The 25253-nt window shown below is 36.6% G+C and overlaps 1 protein-coding gene across 2 annotated transcripts in view; it reads left to right on the forward strand.

The window, feature by feature from the left end:
* Positions 1-25253, forward strand: part of orb (polyadenylation element binding protein orb) — a 208534-nt gene that overhangs the window by 95319 nt on the left and 87962 nt on the right. For both annotated transcript variants that reach the window (XM_067126228.1, XM_067126227.1), the window contains exons 5-8: positions 571-680; positions 789-900; positions 2265-2502; positions 21366-21548. In XM_067126228.1, coding sequence (XP_066982329.1) covers positions 571-680; positions 789-900; positions 2265-2502; positions 21366-21548 — 643 coding nt within the window. The remainder of the gene's footprint in view (positions 1-570; positions 681-788; positions 901-2264; positions 2503-21365; positions 21549-25253) is intronic.

The raw sequence follows: 25253 nt of genomic DNA on the forward strand, positions 1-25253 counted from the left end.
TCAGTCATCATCATCCACAGGTTTAACAATCACTGGTTAAAGTTGGTGTTAAAAGCTAAGTATACCTTAGTTTAACCAGACCACTGTCTTTTGATAACTCGTACTTATGCATCTCTGTATCAAGTTGATATTGTGTTATGCTTGTTTATTTTTTTAATCTGCATACTAAATAAACCAAGAAATATTAGATGCAGTGCATGCCTAGTGACTGCGCATATGTACAGTGCCTATAGAACTTATTCAGTTGCAAGGATATGTGGACTCCTGCTTGCTTCCCTTTCAAACTGCAGGGAGGAATAAAGTTTAAGGGAAATTACAAAAACCTTATGGAAAAGCAATCCTAATTATAGATTTAAAAAAAAAAAAGAAAGAAAAAAAGAGTAATTTACATACACTTGGGGATGTGAGGTAGGTCCTGGTGTGTGAAGCCTATCAAAGGCATAATTTTTTTTTTTGTGCAAGAGCTACCTCACTGCATGGCAGTTCCATGAGTAAGGTACTTGGTAGTGATTGTAAGTTAGCCTAAATTTCATATTTCTTCACTCTGTAAATGGACTGTCATTATTGCAGGTTTGCAACCGCAGTAATATGTTTAGTTACTTGGATGAATCGCCCCAGTCAGGATGTTCCAGTAACTTCTCCCCCAATGTATCTCACCGAATTAGGGCTTCCACCACAAGGTCTGTAAGGTTGTTAAAAATTCTTGAGTGAAAATTGGATATTTTTTAATCTTTTTTAAAGATAAACAATAACACTTGGGTTGATTGCAATTATATTTTTCATTTCAGTGAACCTGGAAGTCCTACAATAGAAGATGCCATCCTTATGAATTGTCAGAACAATAATGTTACTGACAGTAATAAAGAAGATATCAAAGATATAACTCTTGCTGACCTGATGGTAAGAAGGAAATCCATGCATTGATTAAAGACTTGCTTTTAGATTGTATTGATGTAGAGATTAAATCAGCATCCAGAAGGAAGTGGGCCTTGTGTTCTGTCTTCATTGGAGCAGATTACACAAGGCTTCAATTCAAGTTTCCCATGTGCCTTTTTATACATTGAAAAACTTGTCTAGCGTAGCATGCTTTATGCTTTGCATGTTTTGACTATTGTAAGGCTGTTAATCTAAGGTCAGTTTAGTCCCTTTGGTCTCATTATTACTAAAAAGGTCGTAGTTGTGTGCATAGTTTGAGGCAGGTCGTTTTGAAACTACATGAAGAAATTGGATTCAAATGGTAGGAATCCATCCTTGTCAAAGATCATTTAGAAAGATTTTGAATACTGTATAGCAGAGAGATGATAGTGTTGAGTTTTTATTCTAATCATTGTTGATGGACTATTGCACTTTAGCGGGTCTTTTGAATTTTACTTTACGCAAAGATTTATTTCAATTATGTAGAAGGAATGGGTGTTTGTAGGCTTAGTTGGAAGTCTGCATTTTCCCTTATGTATTTGTTACCAAGTTGTCTTCATTACTTTCAAGTAAGTAGACTGATGGTTTATGTAAGACTTCGAACGGGATTATACAATTTAACGTACACCGAGAGAGTGAGTTGGTGTGGTTGCAGCAACCATTGCTAATGGATCGCATTGTTTTGTGCACACAAATATTATATGGCAGTAGAGGAGAGTAAAACTAAAACAGATAAATGGTTGATGTGGAGTAGGTGCCCTAGTTTTAAAGAGTTAAATTTTGTAAAATTAGGATATATTCAGTTTAAACACAATATTTATGACATCACTTAACAAAACTTAAGACATGACACACACCTCATTATCTTCTAGGTATGCTTACGGAGTTTGCTTTATGGTGCTGAATGGTCTTAACCCCAGAGCACAGGATTTTGCTTTGTAGTATCTCTCCGTTTACAGCAAATTCATTTGCCAGGACTAGAGTACCATGATCTTTGTCCATGGGTAATTTCAATTAACTGTAAATATGCAGCTGGAATACCATAGTGACGTAAAAGCTTCCATGATTTTGGTATATAGAGGCTGTCGACAAATGCCAGTAGAAGGAATATTTGAATTCCATATACTCTTGGAGTTCATAACACAGTGATTTGAGTAGTGTATATCTGCATATTCTAAAGTCAACTTATTCTTATCTCGGGCATTTTAAAAGTATATAAAGTATTAAGAGTAAACATGGTGAATATTTCCATTATAGATTAAATAAATTTAATTTACCAGTTATTTTTTGTTGTCAGATTGAAGTAATTAAATTTGAAGGCCATGTTTAATTTTGTCAATTTTTTGCAGAATTCACTGAGCATTGGGGGAGGCAGTTCTATTTACAATCAGTTGAACAATGTACCAGTATGTAATGTTACCAGGCAGTCAGGGATAACAAACCCCTATATGAATATGGGCTCACAGCAGTTCCCCAATGCAGCTCTCCTGGGAATGCAGCAGCCATCAACATTTTGTGGAATGAATCACCTGCATGGACTCTCGAATAATTATAACAGACAGCAGTCACTATCTCCATTGCCCAATAGTGAGTTCATTTTTAATGCTACTACGACATTAAATAACCGTGTTTGTTTGTGGTGTAGAAGCAGTTGCAGAAGCTATAGCTTATATTAATCATAATATAAAATTGAATGAATGAAGTTTCACAAACCAATATTGTAGTCATTGTACTTGATGGCAGTTCAGCTTCAGTATGAAAAAACTGGATTTTATTTTTCATACGCTATATCTGAAATTTATTTTTTCCAGTACAGATGTTACTTACAAAGCTGTTTTAGTCTTGTCACAAACAGAAAATAATACACTAAAGTATTTTTGGTAAATTTGAAAGGTAACTACACTAATTATTTAGCTGTCATTAATTTCACTTGAGCCCAGCCTCGATTAGGCAGCGTGTATGCCTTTTAACGACTTCTATAAGATTTATCTGCTGGCATGTATTAACTTTTTCTTTTATTTGTGCCTTTGAAATTACTAAGAGAGCAGGGAGCCTTGTAATAATAATGATCAATATCAATTTTAAAGCAAGCGGGCTGTTGAGTTCTGTTCAAGTACAGGAAGGGTCCTTAATGTTTCTACTTCATGATTTCATATCCATAATTGTTCCATGCCAGCTGACGTAAATAAACTTTCACATTTCTACCCCCATAGGGGGGTTACTTCATCAGTGCACCTTGTGCGTTCTGTAGGCATTACTAAAGGGTGTACTGAGCATTTCTTTGGTTCCCAGCTACACTCTGTTTTAGCTTTTTTACTTTATCTCTATTCATGCTTCCTTTCTGCCATCTTGGACTCCAGTCTCACGCTTTTACTTCTTAGTGTAACTGTGGAGTTTTCTCCCAGCTCCACTTTTAGATACTTGCACTTTTTATTTTCTGGATCCCTCTTGTCTTGCAGTCCAATCACTTTTAACTCCTTTTAGTCCTAAGGGTTAAATCCCTCTTTTCTTAGTCCTGAGTGATGAATGGCTGGAAGGGGGCCATTGCTGTGGTTTTACAGCCTAAATTTCATATGAGTTCTTTTGTATTTAGGTCTAAAAATTATAATTAGAGTTGTTGTTAATAAGGAAGGGTGTTCAGTGCATTTAATGTAAAGCAAATGTTACTGTTCATTAAATATTTTTTGTAGGAGAATACATAATAGGACTAGAAGGTACAGAGACAATATGTGAAGGATTGACTGACTTGTGGCTATTAAAACTGGTGTCACAACTATTGAAGGACAGAACAAGCATAAAAATTGCCTAAAGGTAGTGTACTGTGATTGGCTACAGGCACAGGAATATTGTTCTATTGGCTAGCCCCCAGAACCCTCTGCAACTTTACTTCCCACATTTGCACTGAGGAAAGTAGCCTTTTGCTTTGGTTTGCTTCCAAGACTCCTGTAAATTTCCGGTCAGGCTTATTTTAAAGTAAGTTTGCAAATGTTAAGGAAGAGTTAAAATAGTACGTATTTGCAAAACTTGGAAACTGCCTGACTTGATGCTTTGCTTTGTTTTGCCTTCAGATGCCTCCATTGTCTATGATCCTGTAAGTTTGGCACTTGAGAAATCTAGATCTGAAATTATTCCAATAAAATTTTAATGTGTAATAAAAAGATGATTATATAGCTAATTGTATTAAGTTTTATGCATGTAGGAATTATTTCTCTTAAAATTGCTGTGGCATAACGATAGCTATTGATTTTGAGGCAATGAGATAGCATGTTTAAGCCTAACATATAGAACATTAACAGTTGCCTTATAAACATTGTTCTAATAAACTTAGTTTTTAGCTATATTACTTCATTAAAGGCTTACTCGCTGCGTCCACATAATGCCAGAAAAAACTCCCGTATGAGTGCGCTGTAAGCAGACAGCTTGAAACACAAAATGTAATCAAAGTGATAGTGTAGGTAGACAAATAATGCACAGTTCCTATCTACTGGATAGCAATATTAAGCATGTACAGTTCATTCTCTTGATATGGAAAATTCCTAATGTGCATAGTTGGCTCAGAATTTCAAAATTTTTATTTTCTGTTAACAGTATAACAATTGGGACAGAGAGAGAGTGGAAATCTAGACTTGTTCCAGCAAATTGAAAATGCAAATCACCATATTTTAAGTTTTGTACTATAATATTTTCGAATGGAGAACAATACACAAAAGTTGTCACGTAAGCCTAGGCTGTGAATAGGCTCTGTGAAGCTGAGAGTTAAGATGTAGGCTATTCAAGTTAGTACAAGTGAACATACGTTGTACCAGGCCTTTTTTTCTTTTTAAAGTACTCTAGATGTTAATAGCCAAATTGATTGTGCCTTGCATGTCGGATCACAGTAGATGGTAAAAGATACATACCTATACAGGTAGTGCTCGAGTTACGATGGGGTTAGGTTCCAAAAAACCCATCGTTTGTTGAAATAATCGTAAGTCGAATATAGCCTAGCCTACACTAGGGTAATCGGTACCATGTATACATATATGTAGCCAAGCCTACACTACACAGTATACTCTATACATATACAGTATAGTAATTATTAATGTCAGCTAATTCTGCAGGTTCAATGCAGATTGACTTATGATAATTCAGTATAAAGAGAAATTGAATAAAACTAACCAGAGTTAGGATAGCTTACAATATGGTAATCGTATACGTAAACAGCAGCTAGCCTACAGTATATTCTATACATATGTTATGCGGTGCCCTTTACTTGTATTGTATTGCGTTGCACCACATATGAATGACTCTGTTTCTGTCTGTTGACTTTCACTTGATAGTAACGCAGGGGACTCGGTAAGTTAGGTTGAAATTGTCTATTAATACTTTCTACTTTTCAGGAGGGGGTAAGTATTCGCCGGGCACGGTTTTTCATAAGTTTTATTCTTAACACTAAACTATTTCACACGGCCAGCCACACTGGACTTAGAAATTTCTTGATGTTAGAGAGTTGAGTGACACAAATCCTACCCAATTGGTTTTCAAAATAACTCTGGCTAAAAATTGATCAGAATGAACTCTGGACCTATGTTGAATAAAACTCCGCCTCCTTGAGGACGTCTACTTTACTCTTAATGGTTCAATCTTAACTCCCACTTTTGGCAAGGACAAATCAGGTCAATTTTGCTGACCTTTTGATTCCTCTAGCGCCTCCTTCCTTTCCCACATCTTGGAGGTTTGTTATGGTTAGTCTTCAATTTACTTGGTCTCATGGCTCATCATTTTAAACTATCAACATCGTCTCTCGCTCTCTCTCTCTCTCTCATAATCCCGATCAGTGAATCCCATACTTATTCACTGCATAACATCACTCGGTCACCTACCTGCATTGACTACAATGCAAGTAGATAACCAACTCAACAATATACAAAACCATTACAAATGTAATGCGAATTTGAATAAAGTATTCATATAAGCAGGTGTATGGAAATAAATTTATATGAATGCCTATAATATACATTCAAAGAAAAACTTGACTAGTCAATAATTTCAATTTCAATAATTTCTATTAACAATCAATAAATGCAAACAAGACTTAAGTATGAATTTATATATCAAATACTCAAACTAAATGCAGAAAATTATGGCAAAGTAAATATATCAAATGCCTATTACTCTCTGGTTATCAATCATGATAACATATCTGATTGTTATTAAAGAAATCATAAATTGTAAAAATAAAAAAAATCAATCATCAAATGTTCAAGTGGCAAGTCAATGGTAAACGCTATTACTCTCTAGGAAGGATTCTGTCCATCATGTCTTTGATTAAGGTAAGCTTATTCAATATTAATTTCCTGACAATTATAAAGGAAATAAAAGCAAACAGTACCAAAAGAATGACATTTATGAATGACATGATAGGAGAAATCTCGATCTTATATGTATGAAAGAAAGTATGAACCTCTTCTAGCTTTGTGAATGTCTCCAATTCCAGTTCTGAAAGTTGAAATTCGTTAATAACTGCAAACTGATGTACACTTTTACTGAAATTCAAACTGTATGTCGTGAAGACTGTAGGTTTGTAATACAAATTATGTAAAATAACCAATTCACAAGCAGATGAAAACGAGTGTACATTAATGAAAACTACTTCTGTTTTGTTTGACTTACAGTCAATCTTAGCATTCAATCTGTTTGCTGAGAACACAAAAATTTCATCATCAATGATTTGAGCCTTGAAAGTTTCTGTAAACGGTAGGTACTTACAATGGTTCTTACCATTCTTGTTATTTACAAGATCATCTAGGCAATGAAGAGCATTCAAGGGTTCATAGAAATTCACAATGTTACAAACATCTACACCATCATTAAGCATGACACATTCCCTGAACTCATGTTCGGGAATTTCAGTCACTAGGAAAGAATCATGCTGCAAGGCAAAGTGTCGAACTGTTCCTTCTAGTACAATGGACTTATTATCTACTACCATTGGGAATGGATAGACTGACATCAATGAGTTGATGTCTGGATTGTTGAAAGGGATCACTAGTATGATTTGATTGGCTACCACTTTCACTGTGATCAGGCCATAATAGTCCACTATATTTTCTACTAGTGGCTTCAAGTGATTGTTCACAACACATTTCTGAATAATGGCTTCAATTTCACTAGGGGTTATCAGAAAAGGCGACAGCAGGTTTTACCTGCCATCATGATTGCATTGAGTAATTCCTTGTATTCCAGAAGGAAATTACTTGTTTCTATGAGCAGTTGCTCCATCATTTCTGTTTGATGGATTCTAGCAATTTCTGATGAAACATTATGGAGGGCACTATTCACAAATTCTTTCAGCACTGTGATCATTTTCTGATTTTGATTGACATTTCCTATTACTTTATTATAGACAGTGCCCTGCTCAGAAGCCCAATTTTCAAGTTGAGCCACTCTTTCCTTTAGCCTTTCAACATTACCATCGGTCGCCACTCCAAAGAGATTGTGTAAAGCGACGCCTATAAAGGGTATGAGTGATCGCTTTACTACTTTCCTTGGCATAACACTATCGATGTCCCTCTGCAACTTGGAGAGCATGTCGTACAAATTTCTATCTTGGACACTTTGTAATCCTGCCTGTATCTGATTGCTCAGCTGGACTAACTGCTCTCTCTGATCGATAATGGAGTCCGTCTGGATCTTAACAATGGCTAGGTCCTGTATCATCTTAACCTTGCCATGCTCCTTGATGATGGCTCCCTTCCTTAGTTGTACGAGTGAGTTCACAATTTGACTCACTGCCACCCACCATACAATCCATTTGCTGAAATAATGTTATTAAGCAGTAAAAATCTTATCAACTACATTTGTTTACCATTGCACTTGCCATTACCTTCTTCTCAAATTATACCTTGGGGTCATTGAAGATTCTATTTTATTATCTATCTTATCTTTATTGGACAAATCTTTTAACTGGGTAGACGACCAAGGTTCTGAATGAACTACTTTAATGTGGTTCCAATGTACAATGGATTCTTTCAAGGTAATTTCATGCATTAACTTGAATTTATTCAACTTCAAAACTTCTAAAACTCTATATGGACCTCGAAATTTTGGTGATACTTTAATATTAGGTCCTTCAAGAACATGATTGAGTACATAAACTTGTTGTCCTACCTTTAACGAGGGTATGGTGGATCTGTTATTGTAATACTTACTAGATTTTTTATGTAACTCCTTTAATCTAGCCCTGGTGACTTTAACGGTCTCATACGTACGTCTTGTCTTCCAAGCAATATAGTCCTCGTAGTTGTACGTACGTCTGGGTGGTGCGGCATCATCCAAAAGTGAATTTGGCATTCTCTTTTGGTAGCCATACAATAGGAAATGAGGAGTTTCTCCTATTGATTCATTTACTGTGTTGTTTAGAGTAAATTGTATGTCTTCGAGAGTCAAGTCCCAGTCTTCAGTGCTAGGGGTTACCAATGTTTTCAGAACATCCTTTATCTTGCGATTTGTTCTTTCTACTGCTCCATTTGAGCTTGGCTTATATGCTGTTATTTGACATTTCTGTATTTCATAAAAGTCACACAAATTCGTTAGAATGTCACTAGTAAATTCAGCAGCATTGTCTGAGAGCAAAACTTGAGGACATGAATGTCTGGTTATAATTCTAGACTTAAAGGCTTCTGCCACCGTTGATGCTTCTCTGTTTCTAGTTGGAACAATTTCTACGTATCTGGTCAAATAGTCAATGAAAACTAAAATCTGTTTATTTCCTCTGATGGTGTTCGGGAATGGACCTAAGAAATCCATTGTGACTACTTGAAAAGGATTTAATTCTGAAGGATACATTTCCAGAGGAGCCTTAACGTTGACATTCCCCTTATGTATATTACATAGGGTACAATTCTGAACAAATCGAGTAGCATCCTCACTACATCGAGGCCAAAAATAGTTTCTAGTGATTGTTCTACATGTTTTCTTAATTCCAGGATGTCCTGATAACTTGTATGGATGGGTTATTTCTAAAACGTCTTGTATTAGTGTATTAGGAATGTACAAACGTGAACAAGCATTTGGTTCGTCTGAAGTCTTGTACAATAACCCATCTATCAATTGAAACTGAATTTTTCTCACCTTGCAAGAGGTTACCAATTACTTCCCTTATTCTAGAATCCTTTTGTTGTTCCTGACGAACTTTGTCTAAATCTAAGTCTGTGATTTGACAACTGAAGGCGAAATTATGAGTGGTAATTTGTTTCTCGTTCTCTTCTTGTGATCTAGATAAGGCGTCAGCTAATGTGTTATATCTACCAGGTATGTATCTAAATTCTGGGGCAAATTCTAATACGCTAAAAGATCACAAATGGGTTTATGATCTGTAAGAACATTAATTTTATGAACCAAACATATCTATAGAACTTCATTGTTTTATTTTTGCATCAAGACGGCACCTAGTCCTGTAAAGGCCCTTTTCTTGAAAAGATCACAAATGGAACGCTTTATGATCTTTCCTAAGAACAATTTTTGCTATTTTTATGTCCTAGCAAAATGTGTCTAAATTTCTGTAATAACCCCAGACTAATGCCAAACATTCCCTTTCTGTTGTACTGAATTTTTGATGATTCATTTTATTTAAATGACTAATTATTACATCATCAAGATAAACCGATACGTTTTCAACATCTCAGCTAAACGCATTCAAAACTCTACTGGCATAGAATATGCTTGGATTCTTCATCGAGAGTCCTCATTAATGACTGGCATTGGCATTCGATCAGGGACGGTGTGGGAATTCAATTTCCGGTAGTCGATTACCATCCTCCATGTACCATCTTTCTTTGGAACTAGCAGTAAAGGTGAATTATAAGGTGACTTAGAAGGAATTACGACTCCATCTTCCTTCATCTCTTCAACCATCTCGTCTACAATGGGTCTTTGACTTATTGGAAGTTTGTAGTTAGGTATATAAAAAGGTCTAGCACCATCTTCTATGACTATTTTGTGCTGCAGGACATCTGTCCTTCCTAACTTATCTCCTGTTACTGCTACAACACTCCTATATTTCTCTAATATCTGTATTAACCTGTCCCTACAATGAGGAAAATCTGTATTATTTACTTCCCCTTCTAATTTAACTCTTGTGTCAGCTACAGAGACAAACGCTTTTTCACTTAGGGTTAGTAGAGGGTTAGTAATCACAATTCCCTTACAGAATTCTATGCCGGCATGCAATTCTAGTCTCTTGTCAGAATAATTATACACATAAGTCGTACAATTTCCACCATTAAGTCTTACTAGGGAATTGTCCATTTTCACAAAGTCTGGTAAGTCTTCATTAACTAATAACACATCTGTATCACCTAGGTTTTTATCTGTTACAATTCTAAGACAAACCTTTGTCAGACCTTGTGGATGCAGTATAACGCTATTGTTTAATTTGAGTTTTACAAGATTATCATCGGCAGTACTAAGCAGATTTCTTCTGCATTCTGTGCATCGGCAGTGTAACAGACATCAGTATCATCTGAACTTTCATCTTGTGGTATCACAGAACCTAGCTCTGTCATTTTCAGGTTGCCTAACAGCAACACCTCATTGAGATACTTCTCTTCCGTATCTTCTCTTATTATTAAGTGACTACAATCTATTAGCGTGTCAGGATCGTCAGGTTGGGAAAAAGAACTAAGTTCTTCGGAGGTATCTACTTGTCGTGCACTTGAGTTATCAGGTTCATACCTGCTATCTGAGAATTCCTCCTGAGTGGCTTCTAGGCTTTTAAAAGTAGTTTGTCTATCTTCTCCTATTTCTTTTATCATTGAATTTCTACACACTGTCCTACCCGGGTTAGCATTAAATTCTATCTCTATCTGTTGGATGTCTACTTCTTCAGATGAGGCTGTCTCAGGTAAAGTGATCAAGTTTATCTGAAACTGTTCCTCTTCTTCAAGAGAGCAAACATTTCCTCTATCAATTTCCTTGATAGTGATTCTTCCATTGCTACAATCTAGTGCAATTCCACATCTTTTCATAGCCTGGAAGGAAAATAGAGCTTGAGCTGGAAAATATTTCTCTTCCAACACCACAAACTCTTCCCTGTATTTCTTATTTAGAATTTATATCTCTAAATTGACATTGCCTATAGCCCTTATTTGCTTTCCAGCGATCCCCATTATGGTCCTATAGGATTCTCTCATTTGGGAAAGCTCACAACCTATATGTTTTGTTAAAGTGCCTTTATCTATGATACTTACAGTACTGCCTGTATCCAACAATATGGAACTCAGTACACCTTCTAAGTGTACTTGTATGATAGGCAACTCTTCCTGACACGTATTAAAATTCTTTACAGAAAACACTATTTCATTACTTCGAGTAATGTCTGTTGGGGACACATCCTTATTCACTGTCACTATTTCTTTCTGTAAGGATGGACCTTTTTGCTGCACTCTCTGTGATTGTCACTGAGAATCCCCTTGATTTGGGTTACTGGGGGAGGTATTCTGATTATTAGGCTGAGTACTTTGGTTATTTTGAGACCCCTGAGAATTTCCCTGTTTGTTGTACCAACAGTTTTGGATTAAATGTCCTGTCTTATTGCAATTCGAACACCATTTGTTTCTTCTACAATTCTGGGTTGTATGGTTGCTATAACCACAATTTCCACAACTTTGTCTCTGCCTATTGAACTGTGGCCTATTATTCCCTGAATTTTGGCCTTGACTAGCTCCCCTCTGTCCAGGAGTCCTGTTATTTCCACTGTTATTTCCATTAGTTCCAGTGGTATTCCCATTGTTACCTCTATTTGGCGGCCTACCTTGATTGTTTCTATTTGATTGATTAAATCTCCTATTGTTGTTCCCACCATTTCTATCAAACGAATTTCTATTTCGCTGATACCTAGACCTAGCTTGCCCTGATTGGTTTCTATTGGACTGATTGCTATTATTTCTTGTGTTTCCACTAGCTACGGTTCCCGTAAAATCTGCACTACTACTTGATGAATTCTGTTTTACTTTCCTTTCTATGTACATCAAAGTTTGTACAATTCCATCATTTGGCTTCCTATCACAGTACTTCTTTAAGGCTACTCTTTCTTCCTTACCCAAAGCATCGTAGATTGGTCCTAATGACATATATCTGAGTACCTTGGATATACTAGCTAAATCTGTTTCATCATCATCAAAATCATCCTTCCTTCCAACAACAATTCCTACAGCTTTCATATCTGTCGTCACTCTATCTATAGCTTCTTCTACTCTAGTGGCTAAAACTAAGTGATTACCCTCATATTTCTGATGATGGAAAGTTCCTATGTTGTACCATGGATCTTTCTGTGCTTCTGGTTGCCAAAACTGTAAGCACTGTTTCTTGAATTCGTTAAACAGAGTAATATTCTAAAAAGTACTGAATGAAGAACTGTATGTGCATCACCATGTTCCATACTAACATACAAGAGTGCTTCATCTATTTTCTTTCTCTCATCTGTGATACCAGCAGCTGAAATTCTGCTTTCTGTGTCTGCTATCCATCGATTTACACCATATTCTTCTAATCTACTTTTATCTACATTACTTGGTTCTACTGTTCCACAAAATCTAGTGGCTTGGGTTATTACGGTGGCTTGCGCCATGTTGTAATTTCTAGGTACAATGGAAGTTATTGGGTTAGTGGTTACAACTGAAGGGTTAGGCGCACTCGGTAAACTAAGTGGGGGACCTTGACTACGAGAACGTCTGGGTCTAGTATTACTAGGATCAATTTGTCTGGAAAGTCGTTCAGGTACAGGTCTTAGGTTATATGGAGTCTGGTCTTCGCTTCTTGTCTGTTGCAGTCGGGCAATTACTTCATCAAAAGATTCATTCATATTAACTCATAAAATATTCAATGATTCCAAGAATGAAAAATGAATGAAAAAAAAAATTTGAGAAGCAGGTACTTACTTCAATTGCATGTTTGCTGAGTTGACTGTATCCCTCTATACAAAGAAAATTCAAATTTTTCCTAACTCATTCCTTCATAGGACTCTCTCACAATCTGAAAAAGTCTGATATTAGTCTTATGTATACAATTGTTTGGGTTCCACTGCAAAATGCTGCGCCAAGTGTATAACAAAAAAATTTATTATGATAGAATAATTTAAACAGAATTGTCTCTATCACCAAGTGAACGAAAATTTCTATTTCGTAAAAAAAAATTACTAAACATGAAGGAAAAAATTATTTCCTTCATACAACAATAAGGAAATATTATTCAGAATATTATTCAAAAGAAAAATAATTTACTTAAATTATTTGTTAAAAAAATTATTTGCGCACTGCAGGGAAAAATAATTATATAAAAATTTCACGCACAAAAAAAATTTAATTCACAGAGAAAAAAAAATTCTCTTGATAATTCCCCGATACTAGGAATGAATGTTTACTATTCAATTAGCTTCGTGTCGCCTTGCACTTGAAGATCGCGCTGATTGCACTTGAGCGCAATTTGTCGTTAGCATCCAGCGATAATTCGGCACAGCTCGGCCGACTTCCAGTCCGTTACTTTGCTGAATTTGGCGAAGAAAAATTTGGAATCCCTTCCAAATTGTTGATTGAAGATGTCACTTCCTTTCGAGAGGCGGTTATCAACGCGTTGACTTCCTTTTCGAAAGGCTTTATCAACGTTCCGAATTCTTCAAACTTTATCGCCGTTCCGAATTCTTCACTCTCTCGTTCGTCGCCGTCGTCACTGCTCTGCTACCGCTACTTTTCGCTAAGTCTCCCGTTTAGCGACCAAAAATTTTGGGAATTTCGTGTATTTAAGTCCGTACACGATAGAAAAGTTCACTGAACTGACGTAGATATTAGCGACTTTCATACGTCCGCCAACACTGTTTGTTTTCGTCTTCTCCGCTGCTGCGATCGGCAAAGTTTTTTTGGGCGAGTTGCCAATTCTTTCGTAAATTTCGTATACTTATAAAAATCACCGCTGATCTATGCCGTGATTATTACTATTGTTCTTATTATGTTCAAATATATAATTATTAAACTGAATTTCTGGTTGATCTTATGCGAACGTTCGGAAGTTTCAAACTAGGCAGAGATTTACCGCTGTCAATTTTTCGCTCCGATCGACGCAAAGTTTCGCTGGTTCGTGGAATGTTTCGTTCTGCTTCGTTTCCCTTCTGCTACAGTGTTGATGTTGTATTGGTGTTTCTAGTGCTGAAGACCGTCTTGAGATTATTTGCGCTGTTAAATTGAGAGTTAGTTTTAGCGCCGTCACTGCTCACTCTCTGTAAATTTCTCTAGGGCCGTGAACTTTTATTGTTTTTCAAATGTGCGCTGGGCGAAATCCTCCGAAACTGCCACCAATTATTTGTTATGCGGTGCACTTTTCTTGTATTGTATTGCGTTGCACCACATATGAATGACTCCGTTTCTGTCTGTTGACTTTCACTTGATAGTAACGCAGGGGACTCGGTAAGTTAGGTTGAAATTGTCTATTAATACTTTCTACTTTTCAGGAGGGGGTAAGTATTCGCCGGGCACGGTTTTTCATAAGTTTTATTCTTAACACTAAACTATTTCACACGGCCAGCCACACTGGACTTAGAAATTTCTTGATGTTAGAGAGTTGAGTGACACAAATCCTACCCAATTGGTTTTCAAAATAACTCTGGCTAAAAATTGATCAGAATGAACTCTGGACCTATGTTGAATAAAACTCCGCCTCCTTGAGGACGTCTACTTTACTCTAAATGGTTCAATCTTAACTCCCACTTTTGGCAAGGACAAATCAGGTCAATTTTGCTGACCTTTTGATTCCTCTAGCGCCTCCTTCCTTTCCCACATCTTGGAGGTTTGTTATGGTTAGTCTTCAATTTACTTGGTCTCATGGCTCATCATTTTAAACTATCAACATCGTCTCTCGCTCTCTCTCTCTCTCTCATAATCCCGATCAGTGAATCCCATACTTATTCACTGCATAACACATATATGGTAGAGTAGTAATTATTAATACCAGCTAATTCTGCAGATTCAATGCAGATTGACTTATGATAATTCAGTATAAAAAGAAATTGAATAACAAGAAAAAGAATCAGACTGTACTGTAAGGGGTACTCACCAAGATTTGGTCCGTCGTCGGCACACGTGATTCTCGTGAACGGAGTCAGGCTGTTCATGGCTACGGATAACTAAAAATCGAAAGAGGAGGAGGATGATAAAGCTTCAGGATCATCAACTTGCTCCTCTTCAGATAGTATTTCTTCTTCTGTTAGTTCAGGTGTTTCAAAATTAAGAGATGAATGGGATCAAGGCTCAAATGTCAGGGTCGGGGTAGGTGTGCGGGTGGGGGTAGGGTAGGCAGAAGGCGATGCTACTGGAGTTGTTCTCTTAAAGAAGTGTTCCATTGTCGGTTGCATAGTGCGTTTTTTTCGTTCTTCATAAATGACTTTGTAACATGCAACAGCGTCTTGATGTGCTCTTTTAACTTTAGCAAACCGTTCCATGTTCCTATCCATTTCACTCAGAAGTTTCAGTCCATGTTCAAATGAGGCAAAAACCTCTGCTAGTGCTTTTGTTATAAACTTTCGCTCTGGCTCTTCTTCAATTTCTTCTTCCTCGTCTGCTCTTTTTCTCTCTTCTGCAAGCGTAATTAAATCTTCTGCCGTAAGCTCTACATCTTGCACATCTAAAAGATCTTGGATGTCTTCCTCATCAATTTCTAAATCTAAACTTCTCCCAAGTGTCACAATCTTTTTATTAATTTCCACAACTTCTTTATCTTTATTGAAACCTTTGAATGAGGTCACATACACTTGTAGCAGATTTTTCCAAACCCCATTCATACATTTTTTACATCCTTCCACGCCTTTCCAATGTTCATAATGGAGTTCAGAACATTGAATTCCTTCCAGAAAGTCCTGAGATCTTTCTCCTCATTATCCATAGCCAGAACAGCCTGAGCAAACGTGTTCCGAAGATAACAGGCCTTGAACGTAGCGACAGCGCCCTGATCCATGGGTTGTATGAGAGAAGTTGTGTTTGGTGGCAGAAACACAACTTTTACGTTCTTGTTAATATCTCCGATGTTATGAGGGTGGCCGGGAGCATTGTCTAGAATCAGCAGAATTTTGAAGGGGATTTTGTTTTTAAAAAAATAATCATTTTTATACAATAATCTTTTCACTTCGGGAATAAAGCATTGCACAAACCAGTCTTTGAACAACATTGCAGTCATCCATGCTTTCTTATTATGACGGTAATGCACAGGAAGCATATGCTTGTCGATTCTCTTTAATGCCCTTGGATTTTCGGAGTGATAAACCATGAGTGGCTTAAGTTTATACCCAGCCACATTTCCCCCAAGCAGAAGAGTCAGTCGATCTTTGTATGCCTTAAGCCCAGGCATCATTGTTGCTTCTTTATGGATGTAGGACCGTTGAGGCATACAATTCCAATACAGTCCTGTTTCATCGACATTAAAGATCTGCTCCAGCAAGTACCCTTCATCAATGACGATCTTTTGCAGAATATCCTGGAATTTAGCGGCTCCTTCGGTGTCAGCGCTTGCTGCTTCACCGCTAATTTTCACACCATGAAAATTATGACAGTTCTTGAAGCGATGAAACCATCCAGCACTTGCTACAAAACTTTTGTTGTGGTTATCATCATAGTTTTTCTTCAGTTCATCGAAAAGCATGCGAGCCTTTGTTTGGATGGTTAAGAGACTGAGTGGCATACGCTTCTGTATCTGGTCCTCCATCCACATGACCAGCAACTGCTCCATTTCTTCCAAAGGTCCTATCCTCTTCTCTGAAATAAGTGTTGAATGAACTGAAGCAGATGCCCTTATAGCGTTCATTATCCGTTTCTCGTCTTTAAGGATGGTGGATGCCGTCGACTGAGATAGATGTTCGTCACGTGCGATTACCATGACTGGCTTTCCAGCGGCACGCTGGTTGATAATTTTCATTTTCTGCTCCAGAGTGATAGACTGCCTCTTCTTTTTCGCACTACCAGCACGAGACACACTTGGGTGTTTGGCAGACATAGTGATACAAATTTGAGTTTTAGAGTTTGGTGTATTTACAAAAGCACAAAAATCGCAAACGAACACTGACCTATTTTAACTTCCAGCACAACGAGAGCAAGCAAGGTCGACTCATTGAATTAATGTACCTATTCCAGCCTCTCGACCCAACGTATCGTACACCATATGCTGCCTGATTGTACGTTGTTGCCTGCGCCAGTCACCCGCGAAATTTAAAAATACGCATTTTCAAAATATTGTCGTATCGATATTAATTGCTAACCCCATCGTAAGAGCGAATTATCGTAAGTCGAATCATCGTAACTCGAGCACTACCTGTATTAAACAAGCTATTTTGACGTACTGGCCCTACTCTTTACTTATACAGTGCTGAATATATAGCTAAGCTTTGTCAAGTAATGTGCACTTACTTTTTTTAGTCAAGGTGTCACAATAGAAAAAGTATTTGGAACTTCAGTGCATACATAATTTTTAATTTTTCATATCTTCCACTTATGTATAGTGTCTCTATACCTGAAGGATAGGATTTTAATCTATAAGAAGAAATTTTTAAGTCTGGGTCCAGACATCAACTCAAAAATACATTCAAGAGGGAAAAACTCGCAAGGTACAAAATGTCATTGTTTCTAAAAAAAATTTGTAGGCTTTTAAGTGATATAATGCAGTGGTATGTGTATCAGAATTTTTTTTTTTTTTTTTTAGCTACAATTCCCTTGCTGTTTTAGTCATGTAAAAAGCCACAAAGGAATGTAGAAAAGGAGGCTCCAGGGTAATACTATTTATAGATTTTTTTTTTTTTAACAGCAGAATCAGAAATGTCAGAGTTAAGAGAAAAATTATCGAGAGCAAAACAAGTTTGTTGACTGGCAAGGAAGTGAAGACAAATTGTCAGGAGACAGGTATCTGGATATTGAGGGATAGGAGTGTTGAGTGGACTGTTCTACAATCGACCCTCATTAAGACGGACTAATAGGGGGGCCAGGGTGTCTGTCTTAGCCGATAAATATACTGTGTTTCATGGTTTTTATAGAGCATGAATAATAAACCAGTGTAGAAACGTTTGAATTGAAGTTCATGCTAAAAGATGAAAAATGAAGAATAAAACATGTAAAAATGATAGAATTCAGCTGCATATATATATAGATGCCTAGGCCGAGACATGAACGCATAATTAAATATAAAGAAGTGGAGTCTCTAAAGTGAAAAGTAAGATAATGAAATTTAGATTACAAGAATACAATCCTTGACCTGAAATCCTTTGGGCCAGATGTGTTTCTGGTTTTGGAATTTTTCGGAATTTGGAACTGTGAGGTCAGGTGCATAATCAAACTTCACTATTGCAGCAAAAACTTTTTTCCCTTTTCCCATTTTTTTTCATTTTAGTTGTTTATCATCATAGTTTATTATTATTTATATTAATATACTGTTAAATGAATGTGTGATAATTAAGATCCACAGTACAGGCAGTCCCCGGTTATAGGCGGGGTTCCGTTTCTGAGGGTGTGATAACCGAAAATCTGTAATTTTCGGCTCTTTCTCTGCAATATTTGGGCTTATGATTTTCAGGTATCAGCGCCAATGCCCAATTATCGGTGCCGATAAGTGGAAATCTGCGATTTTCAGCACTGAAAATTGCTGATTTTCATCGCTAGAGAAGCCCCATAAAACCGGATCGTCGTTAACCAAGCATGCCGTTAACCAGGGACTGCCTGTAATGAAATAGTGCGCCAATTAAGACCCTAACTTCACTAAAACAATCCGTAAAACGCAAAAATATACGTTATCAAAATAATTGTAGTTCAGCTTGTGAATTTTAACAATGAGTAAGACTATAAATAATTTCATCAAATCGATCTTGGAGAGGGTTTTTAGGTTGTTACTAACATCGTCATCAGTTTACAGTTGTAAATCTGAGGACGGTCTGGGAATAGAATTCGCAAGTGATAATGCATCACCATGACAGACTGTTGTGGGATTTTTCATACCCCTATATTAAAGCTAAAATTATTAGTGAATTCTTGTTTTCATGAAATTATTATATAAAGCAAATTATTGAGTAGTTTTTGTCATCAGCAGTCAAATAATCACGATCACGGCAACGTTCAAACTTAGTGCCGTCACGAATAGAACAGAAGTAGGGGGCTGTCATTGGCTAGCAGATCTCCATGGCAACCAGCCTGCCAATCATGTTTTAGCTGTATTCCATCTGAGAAAGAACATTTTGCTCAGAGAAGCTGACGACATGAGTGCGTGTTTTGAATACAATACGTATTTTTTAACATTGTATGTACTTTACTGATTACATGAAGAATAGAATGAATTCCTTATTACTTTGAGTGCAAAATTGTTGTTTCAGAGATTCAGGGATTCTTAAGCAACAAAATTTTCTTTTCAGAAGATATTTGCTAATGCTGCGTTGACATACCCTTAAAAAAAATTCTTTTTAATCTCTCGAGGACAGAATTACGCTGCATACAGGGAACTGGCAATTTTCTCTCATGTCATTTTTCTGCGTAAACACAAGTATTGTTCAGTAACCCAGCTTTTGTCTTCGTAAAGTTTACCTTTGTTATGTCTTTTCTTTTCTAAAAAAAAAAAAACATGCAAAGCATAGTACTGCAGCTGCCAGTCAGGCAGCAGATAGGTAGAACTGTTAATGCTCAGTGATTGGCTAAGATACTTCCTACCCTTCCAGACAATAGCGTTTCTTAATGACAGTACATACTATGTGCAAGTGAAATTGGTTACAAGTTAAAAGCGTTTCAGTTTAGTACAGTATAATACAAAACAGTATATCTAAAATGAAAATATAAGTGACAAGATTTTTATTTACCTTTGGTAAATAAAAAGGAAAATGGTACGCGACAAGTGGAGGAATAGTAACTATCTTAAATTGTGGGCGAACATACGTATTTTAAATGGGCTGACCCTCTTTGATGTCAGTTTTATACGATACCTGAATTAACAGGGTCCGGTTTAACGATGGTCAGCTGTATGGAATGTAGCAACTAGTGTCAAAAGATGCTGAGGATTACAAAGTAAAGATAGAGCGATGTTTTTGATGTTTTAAGTACATGAACAGATGGAGAAGAGAGGGAACAGCTTCACTGTCATTTTGAAATTGAAGGGCTTCTTAGATGCAGAATACTATTATTCCCTTGGGTGTAGGTCAGTTGTTTGTGAAGGCAGTAAGAAAGAGTAGTGATAGCTTAGATGTATGTTATATTTATGGTAATAATGTCACTGCCTTCCAGGTGGTATTTTTAATACTTGTGGAGCAAGACGATTGGATTTTAGTATCTGTTCCATTCTTGTTGAATATCTTATATGTAGGGTGATATGAACGCCATCTTCTGCTGTTGTGAATTTGGTGGAGTATGTCGTACTGCGAGACAAGCAGAGGAGAGATACAAAGTATGCAAGTGCATAAATGATACACAAAATATGAGTACTGAAGCTAAACATATAATAAGGAGTCATATCCTACTACATGAGGTAGACCTTATAGAATTGTACATACAATAAGGAATCAAATCCTACTACATGAGGTAGACCTTACAGAATTGTAGTCTGTTAGGTAGTTCATACAGGATTCAATGCTTAACATGAGGATAACATTGTTGTACTTATACATTGTAATATTGTGCAATACCTATGAACTGAACATGCTCACAGGACGAGAATTTACAGCCCTATTTACATAGAGTATCTTTAGTACACAACATCTTTCACGTGCATACAAGACATACATGACAGTCTCCTCCTCCTTTACTTGTGGCAAAGAAACATACATAAATGGAATAAAATTTAAATACAAAGCCTTGACTATATAGAAAGACAGGGGTACTAATGGAGATTTTAAGATCAGACTCCAGAATTTAAAAAATTCATGGCTGAATTTCAGTGGGAAGATCATACTTAAGAAATGAGGAAGTTGTGTAGAATTGTCCAGTTGCATGGTTTTGGATGTGGTTGGGAATAAAGAATGATAGTAGATGTGATAGTAGCCTGACAGTCGTCAAGTGTAGAGGCACAAAAAAAAAAAAAAGGTAAATCCAATATTAGTACAGTAAAAGGTAAACCCAAGGTTAGTAAAGGCAAAAGCTCCACGGAAGACCATAAAGGGAGCTTGTCTTGTCTAATCCTGTAAAGGGAAAATCTTTATATTTAAAAATTTTCGATGTAGCTAATTTTTCATTTATACTGTTCTGTGTTTTAATGAAAATTTTGAATCACCACTTGTTTTTTTGCATTAATCATTTGTAACATACTAGTCATAATGTTTTTGTGATGAAATGAAACTAATTTTGCCTTACACACATCTGTCTTCGGATGTCATTTTTAAAACCATTTCCTGTAAATCACAACTGATGGTGGGTAGTTAGGGTTTTGTAAGTATTGTTGTGTGTGTGTATGGTTCATATTTGATCCCTTTCCAGGTCTTGATATGAATGTTGCTCTTCAGAATGCACTCTCTAGTCCCATTTACCCTAATTTAATGGAAAATGGAAGCTTTCTGACCACTGGGACTGATGGATGGTCTGGAGGTTGTCAAGGCAACTTCCTATCAGGTGACCCATACTCTATTGAGAAAGCTGCAAGATTACACAGGAATGCTGCAGGTAATACTTGGCAAGATATGTTTATTGTTGAATGTCAAAGTTGTTAATGGCCATTAGACAGTAGTTCTTAAGTAGTAGTTTAGTGGACAGCTGTAGTAATGATATAGTTTGTAAATTATTAATGAAAATTTTCTGAGGCTGCCAGATGTCTAGCTGCTGCTTTGGTGTATATCAGGATAAAGTGGGTAGCATGAGGAATAAGTAAGCCTTAACGGTTGCTGTTCAGATAACCTGAAAAATGGAAATGACTAATACTATAAGTGAACATATGTAATGAAATATACAGTAAAATATACTACTGTATTTGCATATAAAAGATTTTTGACTAATTACTCTCGTTATACAGTATAAATATAATAGCTGTCCTCAGTAGTTGAAAGATGTTTCGTTTTCTATAGTGTGTGTACAGTTACCTCAAAGAAAATTTGTATTGAATGGGTAACTGTGGTGAAATTTTGGTGAGATTTCATGTTTTCACTCTTGCCAGCTAGTTAGTGGTTGGTGGGGCCATGGAATAAGTTCAGAATTGTCTGTAAACCTATCATAAAATATTGTTGTTCTATAGTACTCTAGGATGTTACTTTATACATGAAACTGCCCAGGAATAGTTAACTAAAATTGAATTGATTTTGGCTTTAAAGTCTATCAGAAGTAGTAGCATTAAGAGGATTTTGCCATTTATGCATTGTCAATTTTATATTTATCATGCAGATGGCTTGTATATATTTATGAGCACGTATGTTTTAGATTTGTATGTATTAAAAATTATAGATCTACATGTACATGTTATTCATAGTTGAAAATTGGTTCTTAAAAGACTATTTCCATGAATATGTAGTCTGCAAATTTGCCTTGGTGCATATCTTGAAAATTTGATGATTTATAAGGCCGACAAGTAAAAACTTCATATACACAAGTGATCTTTCGATTTTCTGAATAAATAGAGCCAAGGCCCTATTGGATAAGGGCAAAATCTGGACAAGCACAATTAAAAACTCTATAGGCGTAAAATGGAATCTACATACCCTTCCTCCCCCTACCTTGTCAGTTCCGCCTAATTGTAAATGTTGTGCATATGCACTTTTTATGTTGTGGTATGCGTTCCCAAGTATGAATGACTCTGCTTCTTTTTATTGTGTTGATGTTCTGCAATAGCCGAGAACTCCGTTACTCATAGGACGCAAGATTCTTAGTAAATAATTCTTCTCACACTGTTCTTCTTTTTCAGGAGGGTGTTAAATTGATCTCGCCGGGCACTTTTTACATTTTTATTCTTTAACACTAATCGTCACACGGCCAGCCACACTGGACTTAGAAATTTTTCTTTATGTCAGAGAGGAGAGCGACACAGATCTTATCCTAAAGGGATTCAAGTTAACTCTAACTAAAAATTGATCAGAATGAACTCTGGACCTATGTTGAATAAAACTCCGCCTCTTTGAGGAAGTCTAGTCTAATCTTAATGGTTCAATTTCAACTCCCACTTTTGGCAAGGACAAATCAGGTCAATTTTGCTGACCTTTTCACTTCATAATCATTCCTCTAACTCCTCCTTACTTTCCCATATCTCGAGGTTGGTTGTTGATTCAACTCCAATTTACATGGTCTCATGGCTCATCATTTCAAGTTATCAACACCGTCTCTCTCTCTCTCTCTCTCTCTCTCTCTCTCTCTCTCTCTCTCTCTCTCTCTCTCTCTCTCTCTCTCTCTCTCTCTCTCTCTCAAATTCATTGCATAACATCACTCGGCCACATACCTACATTGACTACAATGTACAAAATTATAAATTGAATCAATTAATGTAAGAGGATTAACCATCTCAACACCATATAAAATCATTACAAAAATTAACTCTAAGCCAACCAACTAAGGTAAGCCCAGCAATAATAATGTAATGCGAAAAATGAATAAAGTAGTCATGTAAGCAGGTACATGGAAACAAAATCGTATGAATGCCTATAATATACATTCAAAGAAAAACTTGACTATAGTCAATTACTTCAATGTCAATAATTTCCATTAATAAGCAATAAATGCAAGAAATATTATAATGCATCATAGTGCTAAACACAAACAAGACAAGTATGAATTTATATATCAAATACTCAAACTAAATGCAGAAAATTATGGCAAAGTAAATATATCAAATGCCTATTACTCTCTGGTTATCAATCATGATAACTTGGTAAAAATTCACACATCATAAACATATCTGATTGTTATTAAAAGAAATCATAAATTGTAAAATAAAAAAAATCAATCATCAAATGTTCAAGTGGCAAGTCAATGGTAAACACTATCACTCTTTAGGAAGGATTCTGTCCATCATGTCCTTGATTATGGTAAGCTTATTCAATATTAATTTCCTGACAATTATAAAGGAAAGAAAGCAAACAGTACCAAAAGAATGACATTTATGAATGACATGATAGGAGAAATCTCGGTCTTATATGTATGAAAGAAAGTATGAACCTCTTCTAGCTTTATGAATGTCTCCAATTCCAGTTCTGAAAGCTGAAATTCGTTAATAACTGCAAACTGATGTACACTTTTAGTGAAATTTAAACTGTATGTTGTGAAGACTGTAGGTTTGTAATACAAATTATGTAAATGACCAATTCACAAGCAGATGAAAATGAGTGTACGTTAATGAAAACTACTTCTGTTTTGTTTGACTTACAGTCAATCTTAGCATTCAATCTGTTTGCTGAGAACACAAAAATTTCATCATCAATGATTTGAGCCTTGAAAGTTTCTGTAAACAGGTAGGTACTTACAATGGTTCTTACCATTCTTGTTGTTTACAAGATCATCTAGACAATGAAGAGCACTCAAGGGTTCATAGAAATTCACAATGTTACAAACATATACACCATCATTAAGCATGATACATTCCCTGAACTCATGTTCGGGAATTTCGGTCACTAGAACGAATCATGCTGCAAGGCAAAGTGTCGAACTGTTCCTTCTAGTACAATGGACTTATTATCCACTATCATTGGGAATGGATAGACTGACATCAATGAGTTGATGCCTGGATTGTTCAACGAGTTGATGCCTGGATTGTTGAAAGGGATCACTAGTATAATCTGAATTACTACTACTTTCACTGTGATCATGCCATAATAGTCCACTATATTTTCTACTAGTGGCTTCAAGTGATTGTTCACAACACATTTCTGAATAATGGCTTCAATTTCACTAGGGGTTTTCAGAAAAGGCGATAGGATAGCTTTCTCTTACGGTCTGCTGTTACAAGGGGGAAAAGGAAATATGGAAACAAGGATTTTTTGGAGGGAAGGATTGTACAGAGGGAGAGAAGGATTGGGAAACTGAGGTCACTTTCTCACACACATACCAACCTGGATCACAGTATTTATTTGAGCAAGCCTTTTGTGGTCCTCCGAGGGCTTCCTTGAGGTACGAACTTCCTGAGCAAGGGCTTCTAGGCTCCTTTGGTGTGTCAGTCATGTGGTCCAGGTACCATCTGCCCCGAAGTAGGGGTGTTGAGCACAGACATCTGCCTGGTGTGGGTCACAGGAGAGGATTGCGACGAGCTCTGCCCAGCTGACCTTGGATGCCCACTGACCTGGGGTGAGGAAGCAGAGCTAGGCTGCGGTGTCACCAAATCATCAGCTGCCTCTTAAATGTAGAAAGATTCCTTGGGGGCAGTACACTGGGATATAGGATATGATAAGGTTTGGA

The sequence above is a fragment of the Macrobrachium rosenbergii genome, chromosome 24, assembly GCF_040412425.1.
Source record: "Macrobrachium rosenbergii isolate ZJJX-2024 chromosome 24, ASM4041242v1, whole genome shotgun sequence".
Lineage (NCBI taxonomy): Eukaryota > Metazoa > Arthropoda > Malacostraca > Decapoda > Palaemonidae > Macrobrachium > Macrobrachium rosenbergii.